The sequence below is a fragment of the Mus musculus genome, chromosome 3 (assembly GCF_000001635.26).
Source record: "Mus musculus strain C57BL/6J chromosome 3, GRCm38.p6 C57BL/6J".
NCBI lineage: Eukaryota > Metazoa > Chordata > Mammalia > Rodentia > Muridae > Mus > Mus musculus.
In genome coordinates this window covers 142,303,789-142,326,721 of record NC_000069.6, presented here as the reverse complement: position 1 = coordinate 142,326,721, position 22,933 = coordinate 142,303,789, and the positions used below count along the sequence as shown (strand labels likewise).

At 36.6% G+C, this 22,933-nt stretch overlaps 1 protein-coding gene across 22 annotated transcripts in view; it reads left to right on the top strand.

The window, feature by feature from the left end:
* Window positions 1-22,933, top strand: part of Pdlim5 (PDZ and LIM domain 5) — a 156,135-nt gene that overhangs the window by 68,998 nt on the left and 64,204 nt on the right. For 5 of the 22 annotated variants that reach the window (XM_006501746.2, XM_006501743.2, XM_006501741.2 and 2 more), the window contains exons 4-9: window positions 12,274-12,316; window positions 14,181-14,599; window positions 20,424-20,438; window positions 22,000-22,017; window positions 22,253-22,425; window positions 22,743-22,779. In XM_006501746.2, coding sequence (XP_006501809.1) covers window positions 12,274-12,316; window positions 14,181-14,599; window positions 20,424-20,438; window positions 22,000-22,017; window positions 22,253-22,425; window positions 22,743-22,779 — 705 coding nt within the window. Of the gene's footprint in view, window positions 1-12,273; window positions 12,317-14,180; window positions 14,600-17,177; window positions 17,195-20,423; window positions 20,439-21,999; window positions 22,018-22,252; window positions 22,426-22,742; window positions 22,780-22,933 lie in introns of all 22 variants that reach the window. The other 17 variants (XM_006501748.2, XM_006501745.2, XM_006501751.3 and 14 more) reach the window with 6 other exon arrangements.

The following is a 22,933-nucleotide window of genomic DNA, read 5'->3' as shown; positions in this document are numbered from 1 at the left end:
TTCTATAAAATGATGTATCATTTTTCTGAGGGATAGTTAAAAAAAAGGAGTTATTATATAAGTGGATGGTGATTGTGGTGTTTACTTCAGAACTTACACAAATAGTTATGATTCATAAGTTGCTTTTTGTCTAGAGCATTTCAGTTGTCACAGTGACATTTTGAGTCAAAATTTCTGTTGTTTTTTATAAATTAAATAAAATAATTCTTACTATATAATTTTGATTTTAATTTAGTAGTGGTGAATTGTGTTAGTTTTGTATAGACCACCTTAATTTTTTTTTCTATTATGAAAACCAAATAAAAATGATAATCCTGATTTTGATGTTTATACTGTGTAAAGGAAGTCTGGATGGCCTGTCAAGCAAGGGCTGGGTTATTTTTTGTTTCCCTCTCCATTGCTGAAGAAATTATTCAGATTTCGAAACTGCCATATCTGTCTTACTTTCTAGCTTTATCAGACACAGACAGTATTGAGAGTACAAATCATTGAGAGTGCTTCTGAAATTGTGATTCTTTGAACCAGATCTGCCACTGCTGTTTATCCATGCTATCTTCATAAATGTCCCTTATAAGTAAGTAGCTGCTTTTAGATATACTCAGGAATATCCTAATACACTGAACTGCTGGTCTCCTTCATAGCTCATACAGCTCCCCAAGAGCAGTGAGTATGAAAACATCTTGTTTTCATAGAGATGCAGAGTATAAGCATATGTCAGTGTTTGCTTTGGGGCAGTTCTCCCTTAAAACAAGACATCAGTGGGATGCTGAAGTGCAGTTTTATGTGACAGAGAGCTGGAAACAAGGCCCTGGGTGAAAGCAGCCAAACTCTCAGATGTTGTGCATGTCAAAACGGGAACAAAGATTATAATGCAAGTTCAGTTTTCTGTAAATATGGATTCCATCATTAATTGAGTTATGTAGCTCACCGCAGCCCTGGGTGTGGTCCATGAACACAGCTGCTGCTTTGATCTCTAATTATTACATTTTATTGCCATGTATGAAGGGGCCTCTAGGTTATTACTAGTTATGCAAATGAAAGAGAAGGGCATGTTGGTGTACCGAGACATAGATGGTTTTGGCTTTTGTTGTTTGTGCCATCATAACTTTTTTGTTCATAAAACTTAAACCAGTTGGAAGTACTTTTGGAGAAAGGTTTAACCTTGTGGCTCTCTTCGTAGGGCTCAGTAGTAGTGCATGTTTTCTCATCAGTCCTGTGGTAGTTTCTTTTTTATTATTTCTTTTATTATTTGAAATGATAATGTAATACATTATTCCTACTGCCCTTTCCTCCCTCTAAACTTTCCTATATACCCTTCCTTCTTGTTCTCTTTCAAGTTCATGACTTCTTTTCCCTTTGATCATTCTCTCTCTCTCTCTCTCTCTCTCTCTCTCTCTCTCTCTCTCTCTGCATGTGTCTGTTTTCTCCCTCTCTCCCTCCCTCCCTCCGTCCCTCCCTCCGTCCCTCCCTCCCTCCCTCCCTCCCTCCCTCCCTCCCTTCCTTCCTTCCTTCCTTCCTTCCTTCCTTCCTTCCTTCCTTCCTTCCCTAGATACATGAATACAGCCTACCTAGTCTGTATAATGTTGCAGGTTGCTTTCAGTGCTGGCCATTTGGTATTGAGTAACCAATTGGTGCCCTCTTCCCTGTGAAGAGTCTCTTGTCTATATGGACTCTATTCCCAATCACTGAACTGCTTTTAAAGCCATCCATAGGTCACATTGTCCTGAAACATTGTCTCTGATAGCAAGTACACAATACTGCATGCTATGGGCTCCTAAGTGATTTTCTTATATCTAGAGTTCATGTGAAACCCAAGAGTATAGAAGAGAGTCAGTGAGTTCACATTGTCGAGAAGAACTGTTTTTTTCTTATATAGCGCTATAGACAGGAGCACAGCCACCACAACTCTGATTGCTTAGAAGACAGGATGTAAGTTTTATCTGAGACTTGGGGATCATTCTTCATGCTTGGATGATTTTTGAACTGAGCTCTGTCATCTTCCATCACTACCATACTTCTTTTGTTGTTATGTCAGCAAGAACTGGTATTTTCTAAAATAGTACTACTGGTATGTGTGTGTGGGGGGGTGGCTTTTACATGATTGTATTGTTAAAGTCTTTTCTCATAAAAGAAAAGGTTCTAGAATAAAGTTGTAGTTGACGCTTGTATTCAGTTCTCAAATAATAAAAGATGATATATACAGCTGACACTATGACAGAGTCTACTTTGTGGCAAATAACTTCAGAGTCGTTTTCTTTTAATTTACCATTGTTAATATTCTGTTCTGATTGAGCAATCAGTAAACGGAGGATATAGGATTAGAATCTAGGCAATTTGCTTTTAAACCAGGTGCTATCCTGGGCAGCTTTTTTCAAACCAACCAGGTACGGATGGATAATTAAAAAAGAATAGTTGGTTATCTTTGAGGACATTGTAAGTGTCTGGTTTATTCAGTAGTCTGTTCTAGTTCTTTCTGCTTATCCTGTCTTAAAAATAAATACGTATAAAAAGTAAAACAAGAGCAGCCCCTGCTTTTAACCTAGGAGCCATCTGTCTTGCCCTAAGAAGAACATTTTTTGCTTGTTTTTTTTTTTTAAATATAGTGAAAATAATAAAAAAACAAAATGGTTTTGAAAAAAGAATGGTTATCTTGAGAGAAGTAGGGAACTTTGGTAAAGTTAAATAAGCATGTTGGTTTTTTATAAATGCTTCATTAGAGCACATTGTGTTTGTCTTGTTCTGTCCTCACCCTTTGAGAGCCCATAAGGAGAGGAAATTAACATGGTAGGCATCTCCTAGTCTCATCCGTAGTGACTTTGTTAAAGAGCATCAGGGTGGAGATGGAGGGTGGAGGGCTTCCTCGAGAAAATCTACTACATAAGTTAGCCATCTTAAAATCGGGTGTGGCCTGTCTACACTTTCAGACAGGAAAGCTCTGTTTGTTTAGTTAAGCACTATGAGTCCCTGCTAAAGGACATTATTGTAGGAACAACGCATGCGATCTTTAGTCTTCGTTTGTATTCTTGGTAGTTAGGTCAGAATTAGATTTAGTAGGGTGAGCTTTGCAGACACATCCTGTAGAGATTCTTTTGTTGTTAAGGGTGCTGTTACATATATTTCTTTTGTGCATTTGAGTAATGCAGAAAATCATATTCTTTAGAAGTTAAAACTACCTTGCTGTACAGGGGTACTATTTCAGAACAACTCAGTGTGTGACTGCTGTTAGCCAGAGTTCCAGTTTCTTAAATGGCTATAAAGCTGTCTCAGATCTCTGCCTTTTCTCAGCTCTTTGCCTTTGTATCTGGATTAATGCTTATCATTCAGTTCATAGGCCCAAGACCAATAGTCCCACACTGTGGTTCATGCATGAAAATGTGTATTTTATTGGTTTTTACTTTCACTGGGTAGATCATGACATTAAATATACATTTGAATATACATTGTGATAAAATTGGAAATAGTTGTTTAATCAGACTACTCAATTATTTCTGAGCCCTGGATTAGTTGCATTGGGACATTTTTGTCACTGGTCTTGATAGATGGTGAAGTTGGAATAACTGTTCATAACCTGTTCATGAAAGGAATTGTTCTCTGAACCAGTATAGACCAGTTTGGGTTTTGAGCTTCTATGGTTATATTGTAAGCAGTGTCTGGTTGAGCACTATTCTAGATTGCTTCCTGGTAACGTAGACTCAAACATAGTTAATTTGGATGATGACCTTGTCATTTATTGAATTTGTGTCCTTTGTGATTAATTAGCAGTTGTCTGTCATTCTCTCTATAATGTGGAAAGGGCGATAGAGTTAAGAAGACATATGTTAAAAAGAAAATGTAATACTTCATTAATATTTAAAAGCTTTGGCATTTTGATTTGTCCTAAATTTTACAACTAAAAATTTTAAATTATGTATGAGCAGATCTATGTTGTTTTACAAACAACCCTGTTTTTAAGCAGAAAGTTTCCTAATAAGTAAAAAACCAAATGAGTTTAATTTTTTTCTGTAATCAAAGAACTATGAATAGATCACAAAAAAGACTAAGTAATTTTCAAAAGTGTTTGTTATTTCAGCTAAGTTTTCGTTTGTTTGGTTTAGATTTTATTATCACTTGGATTAATTTGAAATTCAATAATGAGGTTGTTGGACAAGATTCTACTTCTTAACCAATAAAGGAAAATTAAGAACTGACCTTAAAACTTAAGCAAAGATGGTCTTGCCTACCTGTGCCTACAAACACTGCATTCTGCCATTTCAAGTGCCTTTAATGGGAGTGTCTACCTCTAGATTAAAAACAAAAATTTTAACTCACCCATTATTTTTTAACTGTTAATTCAGTACAAAAAGCTGAGCTCTAACAAATAAAAATTTTTTATGTTGGCATATTCTTTACAAAACCAGCAGACCAAATGTATGCCTAATAAGGTTATGTTGAATACTGGAATGCTTATCCCTTTAAATTATTACTGAAATACCTAAAAATACCTTCTTTATGAACGTTTGTAATGAGTGTGTTTTGCCTGGATAAGAATAGCAAAGAGGATGTGTGTGGAGAAAGCAAGCGGCAGACAGTCCTGACCTTAGTGCTGGGCAGGGTGCACAGGCTCCCAGCGAGCTTGGCCACACTCCAGGTGACCAAGACTCTAGCAAAGCAATGAGCGGACTGGAGCTTTGTTGTTGATCTAACTTGCAGCTTTGGTTAGTGATTTGTTCTGCTTCTCAGAAGAGCCCTTAATGTAGAAGAGTTTGGACAAAGAACTAGTATTGGTATCCTTTTGCGACACCGAGTTTTCCTACAAAAAGCAAGCTAGAATTCAAGTTATGAATTGTGACTGCCTGTGCCACCTCATGACCCTCAGCTAGCAACTGATTTCACCGAGGTTTTTCTGAGCATCTAGTTACCTTTATCCCTTGATTAAGTCTGTAAAAGTCATTATGGATATTTTTATTGATGCTTTCTGTTGTAATATTAACTATCCCCTTCATGTGAGTATTATAGCACTATGACAATAGATGGGAAGCTGGAAAAACTCAAATTGAACTCTTCCTTTGGTACAAGCAGATTGTTTGCTTTGCAAGCTCTTTCTTTTAATGTTGAATATTATTTTCACATTATTTTCATGTGAAGATAAAATTGTTTTCTCTGCTTTGTAAAACTGTAAGGGAGGGTTTTTCTCCACTGTGTTTTTAATAAACTATAAAGGCATTACTGCCTATGGCTATACCAAATAAAGCGTAGACTTGGGTGGTAAGCATGGGAGTCATGATGGCAACCATTTCCATGAAAGAACACAGTGAGTTCTCCCATTTGTTATCTGAGCAGATCTTTAAACTGTTGTTAGTAGTTGAAGTATGTGGGTCTATGTAGAAGACAAGGGTATACAAAATGAACTGAGGTGCAGGATAGCAAGGTTCAAAGTAGGCTGAAATTAAACTTGCCTCTCACCAGACTTCTGGAGTCACTGCCTGCTTGTGTGCATTTCACATGAATGGTGGTTTCAAGTATAGATTCATTTACCAGCCCTGTGAAAGTTTGCAGTAGAGTGGTAAGAGGATTAACGTGCTAGTACCTACCACCTACAGACGAATCATGAAAGTTTATCATTTCCTATACATTTCAGTTACTGGACCTTCTAAAGTGATTTTTATCATTTGCAGAATGATTCTGATCTTAGAAACCCAACAGCCATGGTTATGTAGGACTAGCTCCAAAAATGTTCGTTAAAGTCAAAACTTCAAAGTAAACTACCTGTGGCCACACATCAGTTATCCCAGAACTTAAGAACATGAAGCATGAAGATTGAGCTTTTAAGGCCAACCTGTGAAACCATGTGTAAAACATGTGTGTGCATACACACACACACACACACACACACATACACACACACACACACACATACATACACACACCAAGTCTAAATGGAAGCTGACAGACTGTTCCTTAAAATCTGAGAATAGTCCACACTCTGCTTGTATGAATAAAGTTTTATTGAAATATACTTATTCTTATTGGTCCAGGTTTTCTCTTTCTACAAATAGTTGAATTAGAGTGCATATGACCAACAGAGCCTTCATTTTACCTTTGGAAAATATTATTGTGGAAATGTGAAGTATAATTTTTATCCCTCTGAAGTAGAGAACATTGTGAAAATTTACACATAAATTAAAAATAGCTTTAATATATACATGAATAGTAAAACGTGTGAGAGTAAGAGTTATCAAGTGACATGTAAAAGCTACTGAAGCTAGTTAAATTCATCAGAGAATAGGGTTGAATTTCCCAAGATTGCGTAAACTGAACCTCACATATAGAAAGGAAGAAAGGCTTGGTCCAGAGGTGGTTCTGAGACTGACATATCAGAGGGCGGGAAATGAGAACATTGGTGATAAAGTTATCAGTGGCCCAAATTATTTTGATATATCTAGGCTTTCTTTGTGAAAATCTGAGTGTTACCGTGTGTCAGAGGTCCTTAAGTCACTCTTGAGTTCACAGTAATACTGACCTTAATATTCACATTTAGCCTTTTAAATTGTAGCCTGCTAACCACTAACCCTGGCTTCTTTTATTCTTGGTGAAATAACAAAATCATTAGGCTTGAGAGCTTAGCTGAATTAACTTCCTTCCTCCCTTGCCCTTACCTTCATCCCGTTCATGCATCCATCCATCCATCCACTTATCCACCCATCAGCTCTCTAGCCTGATTTATAACTAGTTGGTTAAAATTGGTCTCAAATCTTTTATCAACTGCTATAGCTTCCTGTCCTTGCTATCTCAAAGCCATACTTATTTCCAGCTATGTGCAGGGACAAGGACAGGACCCTAGATACATGGCCACAGCAGTTGCCATGTCCCTGTTCCCTCTTTCTTTATCAGTGCATATACCTATATGATAAACGTAGTCCATCCACGTTTGTGCTCCTTCTAGGCCAAACAAATTTTTTTAAAGATTTATTTATTTATTTAATGTGTGTACACTGTAGCTGTCTTCAGACACTCCAGAAGAGGGCATCAGATTTTTTGTTATGGATGGTTGTGAGCCGCCATGTGGCTGCTGGGATTTGAACTCAGGACCTTTGGAAGAGCAGTTGGTGCTCTTAACTGCTGAGCCATCTCACCAGCCCCCGCAATGTGTTTTAATAGCTTCTGTAGTCAAGAAAGCTGTGAAGAGGGAGAGAGGCATTTGCACAGCATATATAAGGTGAGCTTTTGACGAACTGAGGGTTTTCATGTTTGATACATAACTATGCTGTGCTTTTATTTATAGGAGATAATCTCAAGTAATTTATAAAAGGCCAAAGAGGCATGACCACAAGTGTTCAATGCTCAGGGTCTGAGGACAGTGAAGTACAGATGACTCTATAAGAGTGGATGCCATTTTCACTCTTGCATGTTTGCTTTCTTCAAGTTTGGACTTGCTTTGTTATTATAAAATGACATCTTTGTAATTAGAGTGATTAATGCTGTGCCTTAGTGTTTATGGGTCCTAAGGTCAGGAGGTCCAAAGATGGCCATGCTGTGGGAAATTTAGAGCTCACGTCATAGAAGATGAACCAGCTCCCTCATCTTTTCTGAGTGGTTTTATGAGTTAAGTTTAGTTAGATGGGGTTAAGAAGACACACAGCAATCAAAAGTAATGTAAATTAATCTTTATCCACATAGTTCTGTGCCGGATTCCTTGTTCTTAAAGGAATTATCATGGAAGTTTATTGGCTACTTTTTTTGTTTGTTTGTTTGTTTTTTGTTTGTTTGTTTTTCGAGACAGGGTTTCTCTGTGTAGCCCTGGCTGTCCTGGAACTCACTCTGTACACCAGGCTGGCCTTGAAGAACTCAAGAAATCCGCCTGCCTCTGCCTCCCGAGAGCTGGGACTAAAGGCGTGCGCCACCACGCCTGGCTTATTGGCTACTTTTTGAAGATAAAAGCAGTATTGGAAAATGCTCTAGGTAAAAATATGACTTAAATATCTGCCATTGGGTGTTGAGAGTTGCAGTTTTGTAAGATTCTTTTGAGTCTAATCCATGACTGAGCTATTGCTAGTTTATGATCATTCCTTTATATTCTTTATTCTCACTAGAACACCACAGTTCTAGATTTTATTTTTTTTTAGTTCTAGGTTTTTAATAGGTCTCTTATAACTGCAAACTCCTTTCAACTGTTCATCTGGAAGCTCTGGAACTGGTTATACTGAGTCAGGGATTTCTGTTTCAGATACTGCTTTTACTAAAAAAAACCTAATAAATACAGCTTTCAAAAGCTTGTTGTAGCCACAGGGACAGCTTTGTTCTTTGCATTGCGTATACCAGGGATAGACTCAGCTAAGGCAGTGGTATCTCACTATCCAGGCTCACTCTTGTCAGGGCTTCCCACTGAGGAGAGAGAACAATACGCCAATTGTTGGGCCATGGCACTGTGCCATTGTCAGGGCCTCAGCAGACTGGAAGACTGAGCAGACTCACCCTGCACAGGAGGAACTCATGGGCCCTGCTGTCCAAAGGGAGAGGCAGTAGTTTATGATTTGTTTTTTAATCCTTATACTGCAGTTTCTAAATAGTCATTTGTTTAAATGCCTTAAATTTACTCTTTTCCAGGTAATCTGTGACAGTGCTAAAAGGGGAAATGCTTACTGTTTGTCAAACTTAAAATTATTTTTCATATTTCTATGTTAGGGCTTTCTCCACAGACAATACTGAATGCATATATTCATCGATATATTTGATAAAGGAAATAGAATTTCCTTCTTTTGGCGTAATTAAATTATGCTTCATACAAGGCACCCTGGGTATCTTATTAAACATAAAGTTTAAGAGAGTACTAGTGAGACAAGATAATTTGTGTAACCAAATTTTTTTAGATTATTCACTATAAAGTTTTATGGTTGCATATTATATTTCTTTCCCTTAATTTTATCTGCTACTCCTGGGAAACTTAAGTAAACATTTCAGACATTGCAAAGATCTATTCATTCTTTAGATATTTATTTTAAATGATGATTCCCAAGTCTTACCCTCAGCTCTACTCTTGAGAGTTATTCCTAAATAACAGTCTGCCTTTCATATATGTGTGCATGGCAATCTATAGAACTTCCTTTAGGGATTTTAAGGCTTGTGAGTGAGATGATGTATAACTTGGACCTTCAAGTTTTTCCACATATCTTTCATAATAGAAGGCTTTACTTAAATTTCTACAAGGTAGTCCACTATGAAATAAACTTTGAGAAAGTTTTTCTTATTATAAAAAACACATATTCATTGTATATAGTAGGTACTGGAAAGAGAAAAAAAAAGTATCATTTAAATAGAACCTTTCCTAAAATATTGCTAACAGTATTGGTGTTTTTTAGGTACATCACTAACATTAAAGGAAGCATTTTATCATACAGTGTCAAAATGAAAAATTGTTTTGAGAAGGATTTTAGGGGTAAAAAAGGGAAACTTTATTGACCTAACCTACAAATTTACTTGGAAGGCAAAGTAAAGCATATTAACAGAACCATTTTAACAGATTATTCCAAATTTTTGCTGAAAATTTGAACGTCAATAAATACTCAGATGTCACATGATGCTAAGGATATAAGAACTATTAGAATATATTGGCATATAAGAAAACTTTTCTCGGAATATAATAATTCTGTGGTTCATTTTGTGCTTAGTGTTTAAAACAAGGGAGCTGACGTTTATTGCACTTTGTGGTATATCAGCTGTTTCATTTGGCTTGTAATTATACGCCCATCTATTTTTCCACACAGTAAGATGTTTGTGTAATGGACCCACCCTGGGATCTTTGAGTACATGTTGCCAGCCTTCCTAACATGCTTATCTTCTTGTGAAGCCTTGTCACAAGGCAAATAGGCTGTGTTCTGATTTTTTTTCTGTAAGTTCAATTTTTTTCAAACACTACATTTATAGAACATACTTTAATAAAGTGTTTAGATTCATTGTTAACATAATAAGTTGTGGGACAACAAAATTAGTGAAAATATAGTTCTGTGCCTTTGTGTTGCTAACACTACTTAGATTAGAGGGAACTCTGTAAAAATGAAGGGATTTGCTTTCATATATGTAGGGTATCTATATTCATCTTGAGTGTGGCAGCCTGGTAACTGTTCATAGATATTTGCTTGCTCACTGTGATGCTAAGGATTGGACCCAGGCCCTTGCTCATGGTGGGCGAGCTGAACTACACCCCAGTCACATAGCATGACCTTTGTTTACATTGCTAGACATGCTCCATGAATCTTAATGCATCCGGATGAAAAAGGATATTGGCTTCTCCATTTTGGCAACCTTTCAGTAATGTCTTGGGTGGTTTTAATGAGTAGATCCTTTGTGATTAAAGTGGACCATGAAATTCCAAGGAAGATTCCATTGCTCTGGACTTGAACTTGTTCTTTGTTGAAATAACCCTGCAAGCTAAAGAGAAGTTGTTTGGGAGAACACATGGAAAGTTATGCAACAGTACAGGGTATAACCTGTACTATAGTAGCTGAGTGTTAGTATCCACTGTGGCCTTTCTTTAGGCTAGTCAACTATTCTGTTGGTGCTTGTAGTGAGATTAGTTGTTACTGGAAAATTTAGCTGCAGCTAAAATGTTAATTAGGATTCATTGCTAGGATATGTTTATTCAGAGACCTACTGTCCTAGGTTATTTGTGATCTGCTTTCTATATAAAACAACTTCATGTTTTATATAATAAAATTATTATAAATTACTATTTACCTACCATTCTTACATTCTTCAAATTCCACTCTGATGAGGCATTAGCTAGCTTTTGGCATACTAAAAAATAGCACACAGTGAGGAAATAGAGAAGGAGTAGGAGGGGAGGAAAGGGAGGTCAGTTTGATCAAACACTCTACATGGATACTGTTCTCAACCAGTCCTTTAAACGCATAAAAGAACACCTGAAAATCAAGGAACTACTGTAGACCAATACCAAATAACAATTCTCAACTGTTAGTAGAGACACATACCATACTATAAAGTATGGAGCATGGAGCGCAGCTCTAATCCTAAGCAATTTACTTGATCTTTGTAGCTCCTGTTTTGAAAGGTAAAGATAATCATAGCTTTATTTTGTAAGAGATAGTTGCTCTAAACCAATTATTGTTACTGTATAGAGCACCATACCAAAAAAGGCACACAGACAAAAATAAGAACAGGTTAAAAGTAACAATCCACTTGAATACAAGTAGTCGTCACATGCCTGGAGTTTTGTCAGACTTTCCCTTGTACATTCATTACTAGTAATGTATTACCTGATGGTGTTGCACTGACATATGGATGTAAACAGGACACGGGGTTGCTTTTAGTCAAAGTGTTAACCTGGTGAATTAATTGAACTTAGACTTTCGTATGATATAGTAGTTACTTTTCTCAGAGCTCTGACACACCACATTAGCAAAAACAAGTTTAGGAAGGAAGAGTGTATTGTGGCTCACAGTTTGAAGATAGGGGACCAGGAATCACAGGTGATGATTTCCTGCACTTGGCTTATTTTCTGTTTTTGTTGGGTCTAGGACTTCTGCCCATGGGATGATGCTTCCCATAGTCACAAGGTCTCTTCCCACCATCATTTATCCTAAGCTAGGTTATCTCTCACAGACGTGCTCAGAGGCATGTCTCCTAGGGGATGCTACTGTAAAGTTCACAGGTGATAGGCATCAACTTGTATGGTCTTTGCAAATATAAATAAATTACTTTATTAAGGGTTTTAGTTCCGTCTAAATATAATTGTTAACTTCCTGAGAGAGACCACCATCTGTAGATGTTCTTGTGAATGTTAGGAGAAAAACCCAGCTACTACTGGAAATTAAGATTCAGGATCGGGAAGTTGTGCTAATTTACCTTTAATGTGGGATTGCCTTAACTTAAGAGTTAAAAGCATAGGTACAATAGCAAACAGAACTTGTATTTTTTTTCTCTTCATCTGAGCTTGTCGAACTAGAAAGAGTGGTAAACCTTTCAGTGTATACGGATATTGGATTTTGTAACGCTGACTTCTAATTACATGAGCTAATTAGATCAATCCAAGCATTCCAGAGGTAGGATCTCTGAGTTAGAGGTCAGCCTGATCTACAGAGTGGGCTCCAGGATAGCCAGGGTTACACAGAGAAACACTGTTTCAAAAAAGAGCCAAAAAATTGTGAATAATGAGAACTGATTTATAAAGGTATTAATTCTGGTTATTTAATATCTTAAATTACGTAAATAGTAAAATTCTGTGGATGACATTTGTAAATTGCAAGAGGGTCAGGATTTCGTTTCTTCTTTCCCCTCCAGAGCTTCAGCTGCAGCCAAGAGTGAGCCGGTTTCCGTCCAGAAGGTACGTTTTGTTCAGCATCCCAGATTCAGTACACCTGGAGCCATTGCTCTTGCTGTTCTTGTCCCAGGTCATAACAATGTTTAGTTTACAGTCTCAATACAGTTTTACTTGTTCTTTCCCATAAGAAACAAAGAGGGAAGTAGAAACCAGAACTTACAAAGTTACACTATTAGTCAGGGTTCTGCAAAGGGATAGGACTTACAGAATAGATGTATATGTGTATGTAAATGTGTATGTTCCAAAGGAGGTTTGTTAGAATAGCTTACAGGCTATAGCTCAGCTAGTCCAACAATAGGTAGCTACCGAACAGTGGATCCAAGAATCCAGTAGTTGTTCAGTCCATGTCCTTAATATACACTAGAATCTGGAAGAAAGACGCTCTAATGCCAGAAAAGGAATGGACTTTCTAGCAAGGCCAAAGCAAAACAGGCAAAGAGAAAGTTTCCTTCTTCCATGTCCTTTATATCATCAGAAGGTGTGGCCCAGATTAAAGGCATCTCTCCACCTCAAAAGATCTGGATTAAAAGCACTTCTGCTTCTGTTTTAGTTAACTCTAGATGCAGTCAAGTTGACAACCAAGAGTACCCATCACTGTTACTATTTTAATTTTTATGAGACATTATTTCCAAGCTCCTACACTGTCGATGATGCATGTCTAAATTCCTTTTGTATTTATCTTTAATGTTTTTATATTTACCCACCTATTTTCTAAAAACCATTATAGCTACCTAAAATGAATATCAGCCTGTTCCATTTTGTTCTTAGATTAGGTTATTGGCAAATGCCCTCCTTTTCATCCTATATCCTCATATTATCGCAAGCCAGTTTTTCAGTGATTGATTCATACTCTTTGAAGTTTTTTTTTCCTCATTTTTTGGCAGAGCATTCAGCTGTTCACTGGATTGACTTTTTTCAGGCCTAACTTGTTATCGCCTATTTTCTTGTAATTAAGCACTGGACTTACCAGTATATATTTTCTTAAAGATCTGATCTGATTTTCTTTTGGAATGGTAGAGTGAAAGTGGTTTTTTTTTTGTTTTGTGTTGTAGAAATATAATCTTAATTTAAAGGAGCAAGCTTTGAATATGAGTCCTGATAGTTTTACTAATTCTGGTGATTTTCAGAGGAACTGGTCTTTCCTATTAGTCTTTGGCTCCTGGCAATGAGGAAATATATAAGATCATGTTTTTTTCTAATGAGGCTTAAATATTTTATTTTGGAAAAGAGGAAAGAATTTTATTTTATCTCTGAACAGTATCTTACCACACCCAGGGAGGAAACAGAGTGGGTCCTAGGGACAGCACAAGTTGATTGTTCTTTGCTTGTCTGTTTTACTCAATAGCTTCTGACACATGCTCTTGAGCTAGGTGAGTTTCCTTAATTGAAGAGTTTAAAACTTAGTACATTTCATGACTCAAGTAATTACACTGTGGAGAGAAACAAAATATGTTGGAAAGATGGAATTATAATTGAGGCTTTGGGTATTTTAAAAATAAAATCTTTCAGTTAGTAGTAGTTTGTTTATATGGAGTAAAATTATTCATTTAAAATATATTTCAGTTGACATTTAACGAAGGCCTGTAGGATATTTTTGTTGTTTTTTTTTTTCTGCTCTGTTTTTAAGTATTTTGGAATGTTAATTTTTATAAATGAAAATGTGTTTCTTGTATGCAGTAGTGTTATGCATGATGAGATCAGTTAGAATGCATGCTATGCTATATCAACTCATTGTTTTTCTTGAAGACATATTTGAGCTGCTAACATAGTGTTTGTCCTTTTAAAATCGGCTATATGTTTATGCACTTAATATATATTTGCATGTGTTTGGTGTGTTTTTGTGTATTTTTATTTTTATTTCACATAGGGTGAACCTAAGGAAGTAGTTAAGCCTGTGCCCATTACATCTCCTGCTGTATCCAAAGTCACTTCCACTACCAACATGGCCTACAATAAAGCACCACGGCCCTTTGGTTCTGTGTCTTCACCAAAAGTCACATCCATCCCATCACCATCGTCTGCGTTCACCCCAGCCCATGCCGCCACTTCATCACATGCTTCCCCCACACCTGTGGCCGCTGCCACTCCCCTCCACCTCTCTGCATCCGGACTGCATGTTAGTGCCAATCTTAGTGCTGACCAGTGTTCATCTCCACCGAACACTGGTAAACCTGCAGTTAATGTCCCACGGCAGCCCACAGTCACCAGCGTGTGTTCCGAGTCTGCTCAGGAGCTAGCAGAGGGACAGAGAAGAGGATCCCAGGGTGACATTAAGCAGCAAAATGGGTAGGTGGTCCAGGGTGATTTCTGTCCTTTTCAAAACTCTTCTTTCAGGTAATTTTTAGGAAACAATGTCCTTTCTCTTCAGCCGTTCTTTGAAGGAAGACGAAGTTCTATTTGCTGCACTAACAGTGGCTTTCATTTATTTACAAAGTACTGTACAAAGCAGTTACAAGTTAATCAGAACTTGATTATGCATTTTGGTATGTTCTGAGCATGTAACATACTCTACAACTCTGCCCTCCATGGTCCTACAGTGTTGAGCAGTTGGCACTTATAATGCAAGGCAAATCTTCTAATTTTGTTTCTCAAAATTTCCTTTTGTTTTTTTTTATCACCAAAGGTTTAAGCAGTATGATTGTAATTGTTCTTAGCATGCCTACACCTCCTTAAGGAGAGAGGAAATGGGTTTGTATTGATCTTTCCCTCCAGGAAGTAGTCTAGAAAGCTGAAAACAAATCACTTCTGACTCAAGTATCTGTATGAGGCAGCTTAGAGCATTTAGGGATTACATTTTAAAAACTGTTTTGAGCATATTAAACTATTCAAAGCCCCAAGTTTTATTGTTGCATATATGCTTTCGTAGCCATTATTTCTAGGTAGCTAATTTATTTCTTTTAGGTGAAGTTATTTGCAGGCAAAATGATCTATGCACAATTTTGTTTGGATTTGTTGCGACAAAATGTACTTTTAAAGGGAAATACTATGCACTTGTGATGGGCTTTGCCAATGCAAGTCTCCAGGATATTTATAATTAAAATAATTGTGTGTAGACCCATTCTGGGAGCTCTAACCCCTCTGGAATGTTAACTCTCTTAATGAAGAGGATGTGCTTTCTGTAATGTTGTTGCCATGACAGCTCCTGGGCTTTCAAAGAGGAGGTGGCAAGGCTCCAGGCTGCTGTACAGGGAGCAAGAAGAGCCACTGGTCGGTTATGTGTGGCTCTGTGGTTGTAGTTGTTTGTTTGTTTGTTTTTTAAGTATTGATATAGACAATGAAGTTAATTAGTGCCCTTTGAAGAATGTTATGTCTCCTTTATCCAAGGAAGAGAATATGTTTGTATGTTTGGCTGTATTTTTGTTGTATGTCTCTTTTTTGACAATAGATACTAGAATAATAAAACTAGGTAATCAGATGTTGCCTCTTGAATGCTTGTCCACGGCAAATGGAAGTATTTATTAAATTCTAGTTTGAGTAGACAGAAAGTTGACTGAAGTTGACATGTCTTAACTAAAACCTTTGCATACTTCTGGAAATGTTATACCCAGTATTTTTGAGGTAAAGGAAAAGTGAAGTTTTAGGGAGTACTGAGCTTACACTGGGCTTCAGCTGGGCTTGCTGGGCATTTCCTTAGTCATTGAGGTCAAGATGATTGAGAGCTTCTTTCAGGCAGATCTGGCTGTGCTCTAGTCCCAGGACCGTGGTGGCAGCTTCTTAATGAGTCTGCAAGCATTCACACAGCACATGCCTGCTGGTCAGCACAGTATAAAGCTGAGGATAAAGGGGATTATTACATGTTTTGCATCATTAACAAGCAAGCTACTGCTTTGCGTTGACAAACTGAAAGTGTTTAAAAATAGCTTGATTTCAAATGCTGTCCAGATGTTAGGACAGTAAGAACACAGTTTGGTGCCTGACTAATTCTAAGGTGGACATGAAGTGGGGATTTTTGTTACTGCATTTCGATTGGAGAAGTAAACAGCCATATACTTGACTAGTCGGTCATGGGTTTTCCTGAAGAGTTAGTGTTTTGTGGCATTGATGAGCACTTTCTCCATGTCACATGTGTTGTCCTGTTTCTGTCGGGTGTTTTACTGGTAGGTATCCCAGATTTTTATGACATCAGTAAAACAAACCTCTTGTAAACTTCAGAGCTATTAGTCTTTATTAATTACTTTTAAAATAGCACACACCAATGACCAAATGTTTAAAGGCTTAAGAGGAGACAGTTAGTAAATGGCTGAGTTGTCTTTTCCTCAAAGCATCTAGACTGCTGGTTTTTAAGTGATTTGAAATGACTGGCTAATTTGCCAGTTCTCTGAGTATCCCACCCACATTTGTGTTGAATCAACAAACTAAAGACAAAAGCAAGGGCTTATTGCATCATTATTAAGATAGAAACTAGCTATTCCCTGTATAGTAAGAAGTCTGGCTAGCATAGTGATAGTTCTGAGAGTAACTGTTAGCAGCTACATAACTGTTCTTATAACTAACAATGATCAAGGCATTTTAAAAGAAATTTAAATCTTCCTTCTGTGGATAAATTATTGCTCTTGGCATGCTGCTCCTCTCTGCTACACTTTTACTCCATGAAGAATAGAACAGGGTTTACATTCCTGACTAGAAACAAACTGCCTTACACGAAATAGATTAACTGATTTGCGTTTCACTGTCCACATGTCCTGCATTATAATGTGCCACTGCTCTCAGGAGGTAAGTCCTTTTGTGTATCCTCCATTAATTTCAGTCTTCTTTGGCTGCAACATTAACAGTTTGTATGTGGTGTTTTGAAGAATCAGCCTCAAAAGATGCAAACATTAATGGTGTATTCAAATAATGGTTTAAAATGCTTTTCTCTTTACAGAAAACACACGTGACAAAGTTAGTATCTACATTACTGGAAAGCAGATATGGTGATTTATATATGAATAAACAGCATGAATCCTCAGTTTTTGCAAAAATTAACTTAATTTTGCAAAAGATTTGTAATTTAGAAAAGCAGTGTTGTCAGTAAATTTGGTTTGCATTGCTGTTTTAGTGAATTGCCTTATAGTAGTTGTTGCGTTGCTAAAGCTTTGTAAGCTGTGTAAGATGGGTTAGGCTTGCTGTGCAGTGGCTAAACATCGAAATGCTTGGGGAAATTAATTTTGATCAGTCAGTCAACAGTGTCACAAGACAAAGATAAACTAAAAATTTTACCAGTAGTAAATAATATACTAAAGCTGAAGTATTTCCAAATTGATATCAAAAGCCAGTTATTTCTTATATAAAATAAAAACCTTTCTGATTTTTTGGAATATTAAGTCAGAAAATGTTACTGTCAGGTTTAGATATCTCTGTGTAGTGTGTTTGTTTATATGTCAGTTTTGGAGGGTTGATATGTTTTAAAATTACTCAAAAGACATAGTTAACAATTTGCTAAATTTTAGTCAGTAGGTATAGACATTGAAAAACCTGGCATTTTTGTTTTTCTTATTCATACTGACAGGAAACTGACTAGTGATGACTATCTTAAAAACTAGATTAAAATTGAGTTGTTATAACAACAGCTTAGCATTTTTGTATTAATTGTGCTGTGATTATTCTGAATATATAGAGACATTTCTTTTATTAATACACCACAGTAAAGTCTCTTTGGAAACAGGATATGTCTATCGTAAGACATATTAAAGAGAGTTAGCTGTTGAATTGTTAGAACACCTCCTTTCTAATTGCCTATAATCTACTTATTAACCTCAGCACATTAGTAAGATCCTCAGATATGGTGAATTATTGTCAATTTAAAATTAACTGATTATACATAAAAACTGGCTAGTTAATAGGCTGTAGTGTAGCACATAATTTGTTTGGAAAAAAAAAAGAAACATGGCACTTGAAATAAAAAGAATGGAAACATTTATATTAAATAGATAGGCTCAGAGCTCAGAATTCAGATCCATTAAGTTGTGGGCTATTACTCTGTATTTTACAGTGTTTCTAAATACTTGATAACAATCCAATTTTAGCTGAGTAACCAGGAATATATTTTCTTGTCACATGTCTTCTATGGGGCATAGAAGATTTGATTTGATTGATCCTGAGCCAACTTTGGCTGTGTGCCCTCCCCCCCCCCCCCCCCATGTCACCTGTTGTTACTAAGATGTCTTTCTGTCATTTTGATTTGGTGTCTACTTCTGGAGACCGCAGACTCAAGTTGTGATTCTACCTGCGAGTTAATATGCTTAGGCTACACTTCGAAAGCACTCTTCTTGAGTACTTGTGGAATATTTGCTCCTACCAAAAAGTTTTTGTACTGCTTTCAAATACTTTACACATAAGCACTTGTAAAAAGTCTGAAGGGCAGGCAGATTTTACTGTTGAAGAAAATGAGCCTTTTGTAGACGTACTCTTCCCATAACATTAGAAATGGACCTTTTAGCTAATACATGTTATCTGACTTTCCCATGGTCATTGCTACATATGAAGCATGTCTGTTTGAGCACATTTTATAAAATATATAAAAGTATTTGTTGACTATTCCAATTGATCTCTTTAGGTTTAAATCAGTCAACTACCTGCTCATGGCCTTCAACACAGAACATTGCCTCCATAACTTCCTGCTAACACAAAACATTTCCTCTAACTCTTAACTGTTGGAGTAAACAATTATGTGTAGGAGATGATGTTGCAAAGCGATATTCCTGCAGTGTGGTGTTGAGAATGCTTTACTACAGCAGTTCTCAACCTGTGGATTGCAACTTTTTTGGGGTGGGCTGGGGTCAAATGACCATTTCCCCAGGGTTGTCTAAGACCATAGAAAAATACAAATATCTATATTATGAGTCATAACAGAGGATAAATTATAGTTATGAAGTAGCTATGAAAATAGTTTTATGGTTGGGGTCACCACAACAGGAGGAACTGTGTTAATAGGGTCACAGCATTAGCAAGGTTGAGAACTACTACTAACCCTGTGAGAAAAGAAGAGCGAGTACAGCGGATCACCTTATTGCTGTGTTCAGTCTCATTTAGTGGGATGGAGCCCTCTAATCTGTTTATGCCGAATCAACATGTAGAAATACATAGCTCTGCCCAGTTTTAACATTAAAGCTGCTAGGTAGTTTGTTTATAATGCATTTCTACTCTGACTAAATGTTATTGCAGAGTTGAAGAACCAGCATGTTCGTTGGCATAGCAACATAGGATTTACACTTGGTTCTCTATCTCTAATGGAACACAGATCCATTTGTATTTCATAATTTTGCCCATGTTAGGCCATGTGAATAAACTGTATTTTAACATTTTCCCTTTTCAGGTATTAACCAAGTTCATTTACCACATCAAATCAGATATTTCTTTTTGAGCAGTTAATTCTATCCCCTGTAATACAGACCTATGTAATTCCCACACATTACTTCTGATCTTCCTGGTGGTAGTCATGTGTACAAGAGAGAAGTGTTAACATTGATAAAGAGCCCACTATTCCTAGTCTGCTGCCCTTTTTACATCTTCATCAATGGCTATGTGAGAAAATTTAGGGTAACATTCTCTTATGAAATCTGGATGATTTATGGAAAGAGATTTTAGTTGCTATTATTTATTTCTATAATGTGACACTGAACAGTTTCTTTTCTGATTTTAAAATCCATTCTTTAGCTGATTTCTAAATGATACTTCAGATTGTACTTTATTATGTGTGTTTATAGGAAAACAAGAGTGAGTTCATACCAATCAAAATAATTTTTCTAAAAACCTAGGCATTAAAAACATTACATGGTTCTTCCTTGGTATTTAGGAATTAGGATTTGAACTAACATTAATTCATAAAGTTGTTGTCAGTGTTTTGTGGGGAAAAACACATCTGTTAAACTGTTGTCCTTTTAGTAGCAGTGAAAGAGTTTTGGCTAACATGATGCCTACTTGTCTGTGTTTCCATAATTATTTTGAAGCATGGTGTTTGTGTGCTATCTCTTAAATTGTTTTGGATTCTGCTGTTTCATTTTTTTTATCTTTCTTTCTCTCCTTTGTTTGTTTTTGTTTGTTTGTTTCCTATCTCCTCGTCTGTGCTTTCCGTCACCCTGGGAGTGTCTTCCCTGTCACATCTTTATTGTGTGTACTCTCTCTCCTCCAGTAACCCTGGCACTGTGTAAGTACCTACCTGATGGTTTGTCTTGTAATTTTCACCATTTTCTCTCTAACTTTCAACTTACCGTCCCACTAAATATTCTTAGGATCATTGCATTGCAAGAATTTTCAAATGTGTTGAGGAGTATTTGGCGGGGGCAGCTTTTCACACTAGAAGCCTTTATGTGAATCCATGGTAACGTTTGGGATGCCCTCATCCCCGCAGTAGAAAACGTTAGTAAAGCTCACTGAAGGGAGCGGAGCAGCAGCACTCCAAGCAGCACGCCATAGAGTTTAGGCGTCCCTTTTTTAGTGTTGTTTTAAGAAATAACTAGGGATGACCTTCCTAATTTTGAAGGTCTATATTCTGAAATAAATTACTTGCTCTGTAAAGTTCAATTTTTCTTCTATTTTCAAATATTTAAAGTATCTTAATTTTAAAATTCTTTTAAATGTAAAATCATTAATATTTTTATCATAATTATCCTATTAAAATTTCATAATGAGGAAGTACTAGGTAAATGTTTAGAAATGCTTTATTATTTAGACCGAGACTTTGACGCTGCAGTGGTAATTGCCATGTGATATATGATATGTGATTTAGTTTCTGTAAACATGTCATGGTGACTTCATGGTATTATGTTGTTATTCTTTGTATCTTACCTTGAAGCCATTGTATCATGTCTTTATAGATGGAACTCATACAGAGGCTATAGCAAGTCATATTTACAAGATTCTATATTCCATCCCCATCAGTGCGTAGGCTGATGGCAAACACCTATAATTCACTACATATAATTCTAGTACTGGAGAAATGGGAGCAAGTGGGTCAGGGTTAGAGGATCAGCCTGAGTCACCTGTCAAGTATTGAGATCAGCCTGGGCAACCTGAGAACCTAGCTAATAAAAGAACTTAAACTTATTCACCACTCCCTTAATTTTTATGCTATATTAATAAAAACATAAATGTTCTTGGCAAACTCAGTATTTAAATGTCACACTTTTCTTGTCTTTGGCATATAGAATCAGACTTAATTCTCACAGTAACACTTTATGTAGTATGGTTTTCTTTGTTAATGTAAAAAACTGCTGCCCAATGAGATGGACTTGTCTAGAATTGCAGTTCCGAAGAGTGACAGTGGCAGTGTTTCCACCTTGGTTCCTTAGAGAAATTGTACATCTTCACTGTGCTGACCTGAACCACAGCTCTGTTTAGGACGGAGGATGCTGTAAATGCAACTGAGAAAGTTGTAGAAGTAACATTTATGTCCCTTTTCAAAATTATAGTTGAAATTACGAGTTTATCCATATAAACCATTCTTGGTTCTGGAGCCTAGTAAATATACAATAATCTAATTTGTGAAAGCCAATCCATTATAGCATTCTAAAAGAAATATTCATTTATAATGGCTAAATCATAGTTCATATTGTTTTATATGACCCAGTGTGAATATCACAAGTAATTTCAAATTGTTGGATTTTTATTGCTGTAGGCTTTCCATTTTCCGTTTTCCTTATTCTTTTTCTTTCCTTTTCTTCATGTTGGGACTCTTTCTTCTGCTGCCTCCTTCTGTCACTTAAAAGGAAAATTCCACCTAAACGGTAATCTTTGTTTTCAGTATAACCCTTTAGCACAGTTTACTCTAACCTATACATGTATTTACTACTATGTTTATTTAGAAGGGTATTTTAATTAAGTATATTACACAAACAAATTATGTATATAAAAATATTCAGAATAAAATATATAATTGATAGTTTACCAAAGAATATGTTTTATCATCAATGCAACTTAAATTGTAATTACTGTTTTTCCTTTTTTTTTTTTTTTTTTTAGCCCACCAAGAAAACACATTGTGGAGCGCAACACGGAGTTTTATCACATACCCACTCACAGTGATGCCAGCAAGAAACGGCTGATTGAGGACACTGAGGACTGGCGCCCCCGGACTGGAACGACTCAGTCTCGTTCTTTCCGGATCCTTGCCCAGATCACTGGGACTGAGCATCGTGAGTGAGCTTCTAGAGATTGTTGGAGGGGAACGCTTAGGCTCTCAAAGTAGTATTTAGACTTATCAGCAGTTACAGAGAACAGTCCTGGCAAAGGTTGCTTTTAAATTATGTTGTACAAAAGAAGATTCCAGTCCAGGGAATCGCACTGAAAGGAGGGGAATACTAGCCTTGGTATATAGCCATTGTAATAATGATATGGATTTGTTTTAGTTGTCTATGAGGGTATAACATTTGGCATTCATACAGATAATTATGTAAGGGATTTTGAAGTTAAAAATTTTAAATGTTAATTTTGGATCTTATTTATGTCGCAGTGACAGAATCTGAAAATGACAATACGAAGAAGGCAAAGTAAGTTCTCTCTTTATGAATTGAATGCTTTCTTTTCGTGAATGGTCTCGGTTTGTTGTCTTCAAACTTTCAAGTGTAATATTGCAGTTTTGTTGTTTTTGTAAATAGAAACTAAGGATTTAACCCATAGTCCCTTTAGTGTGACCTAAATGTG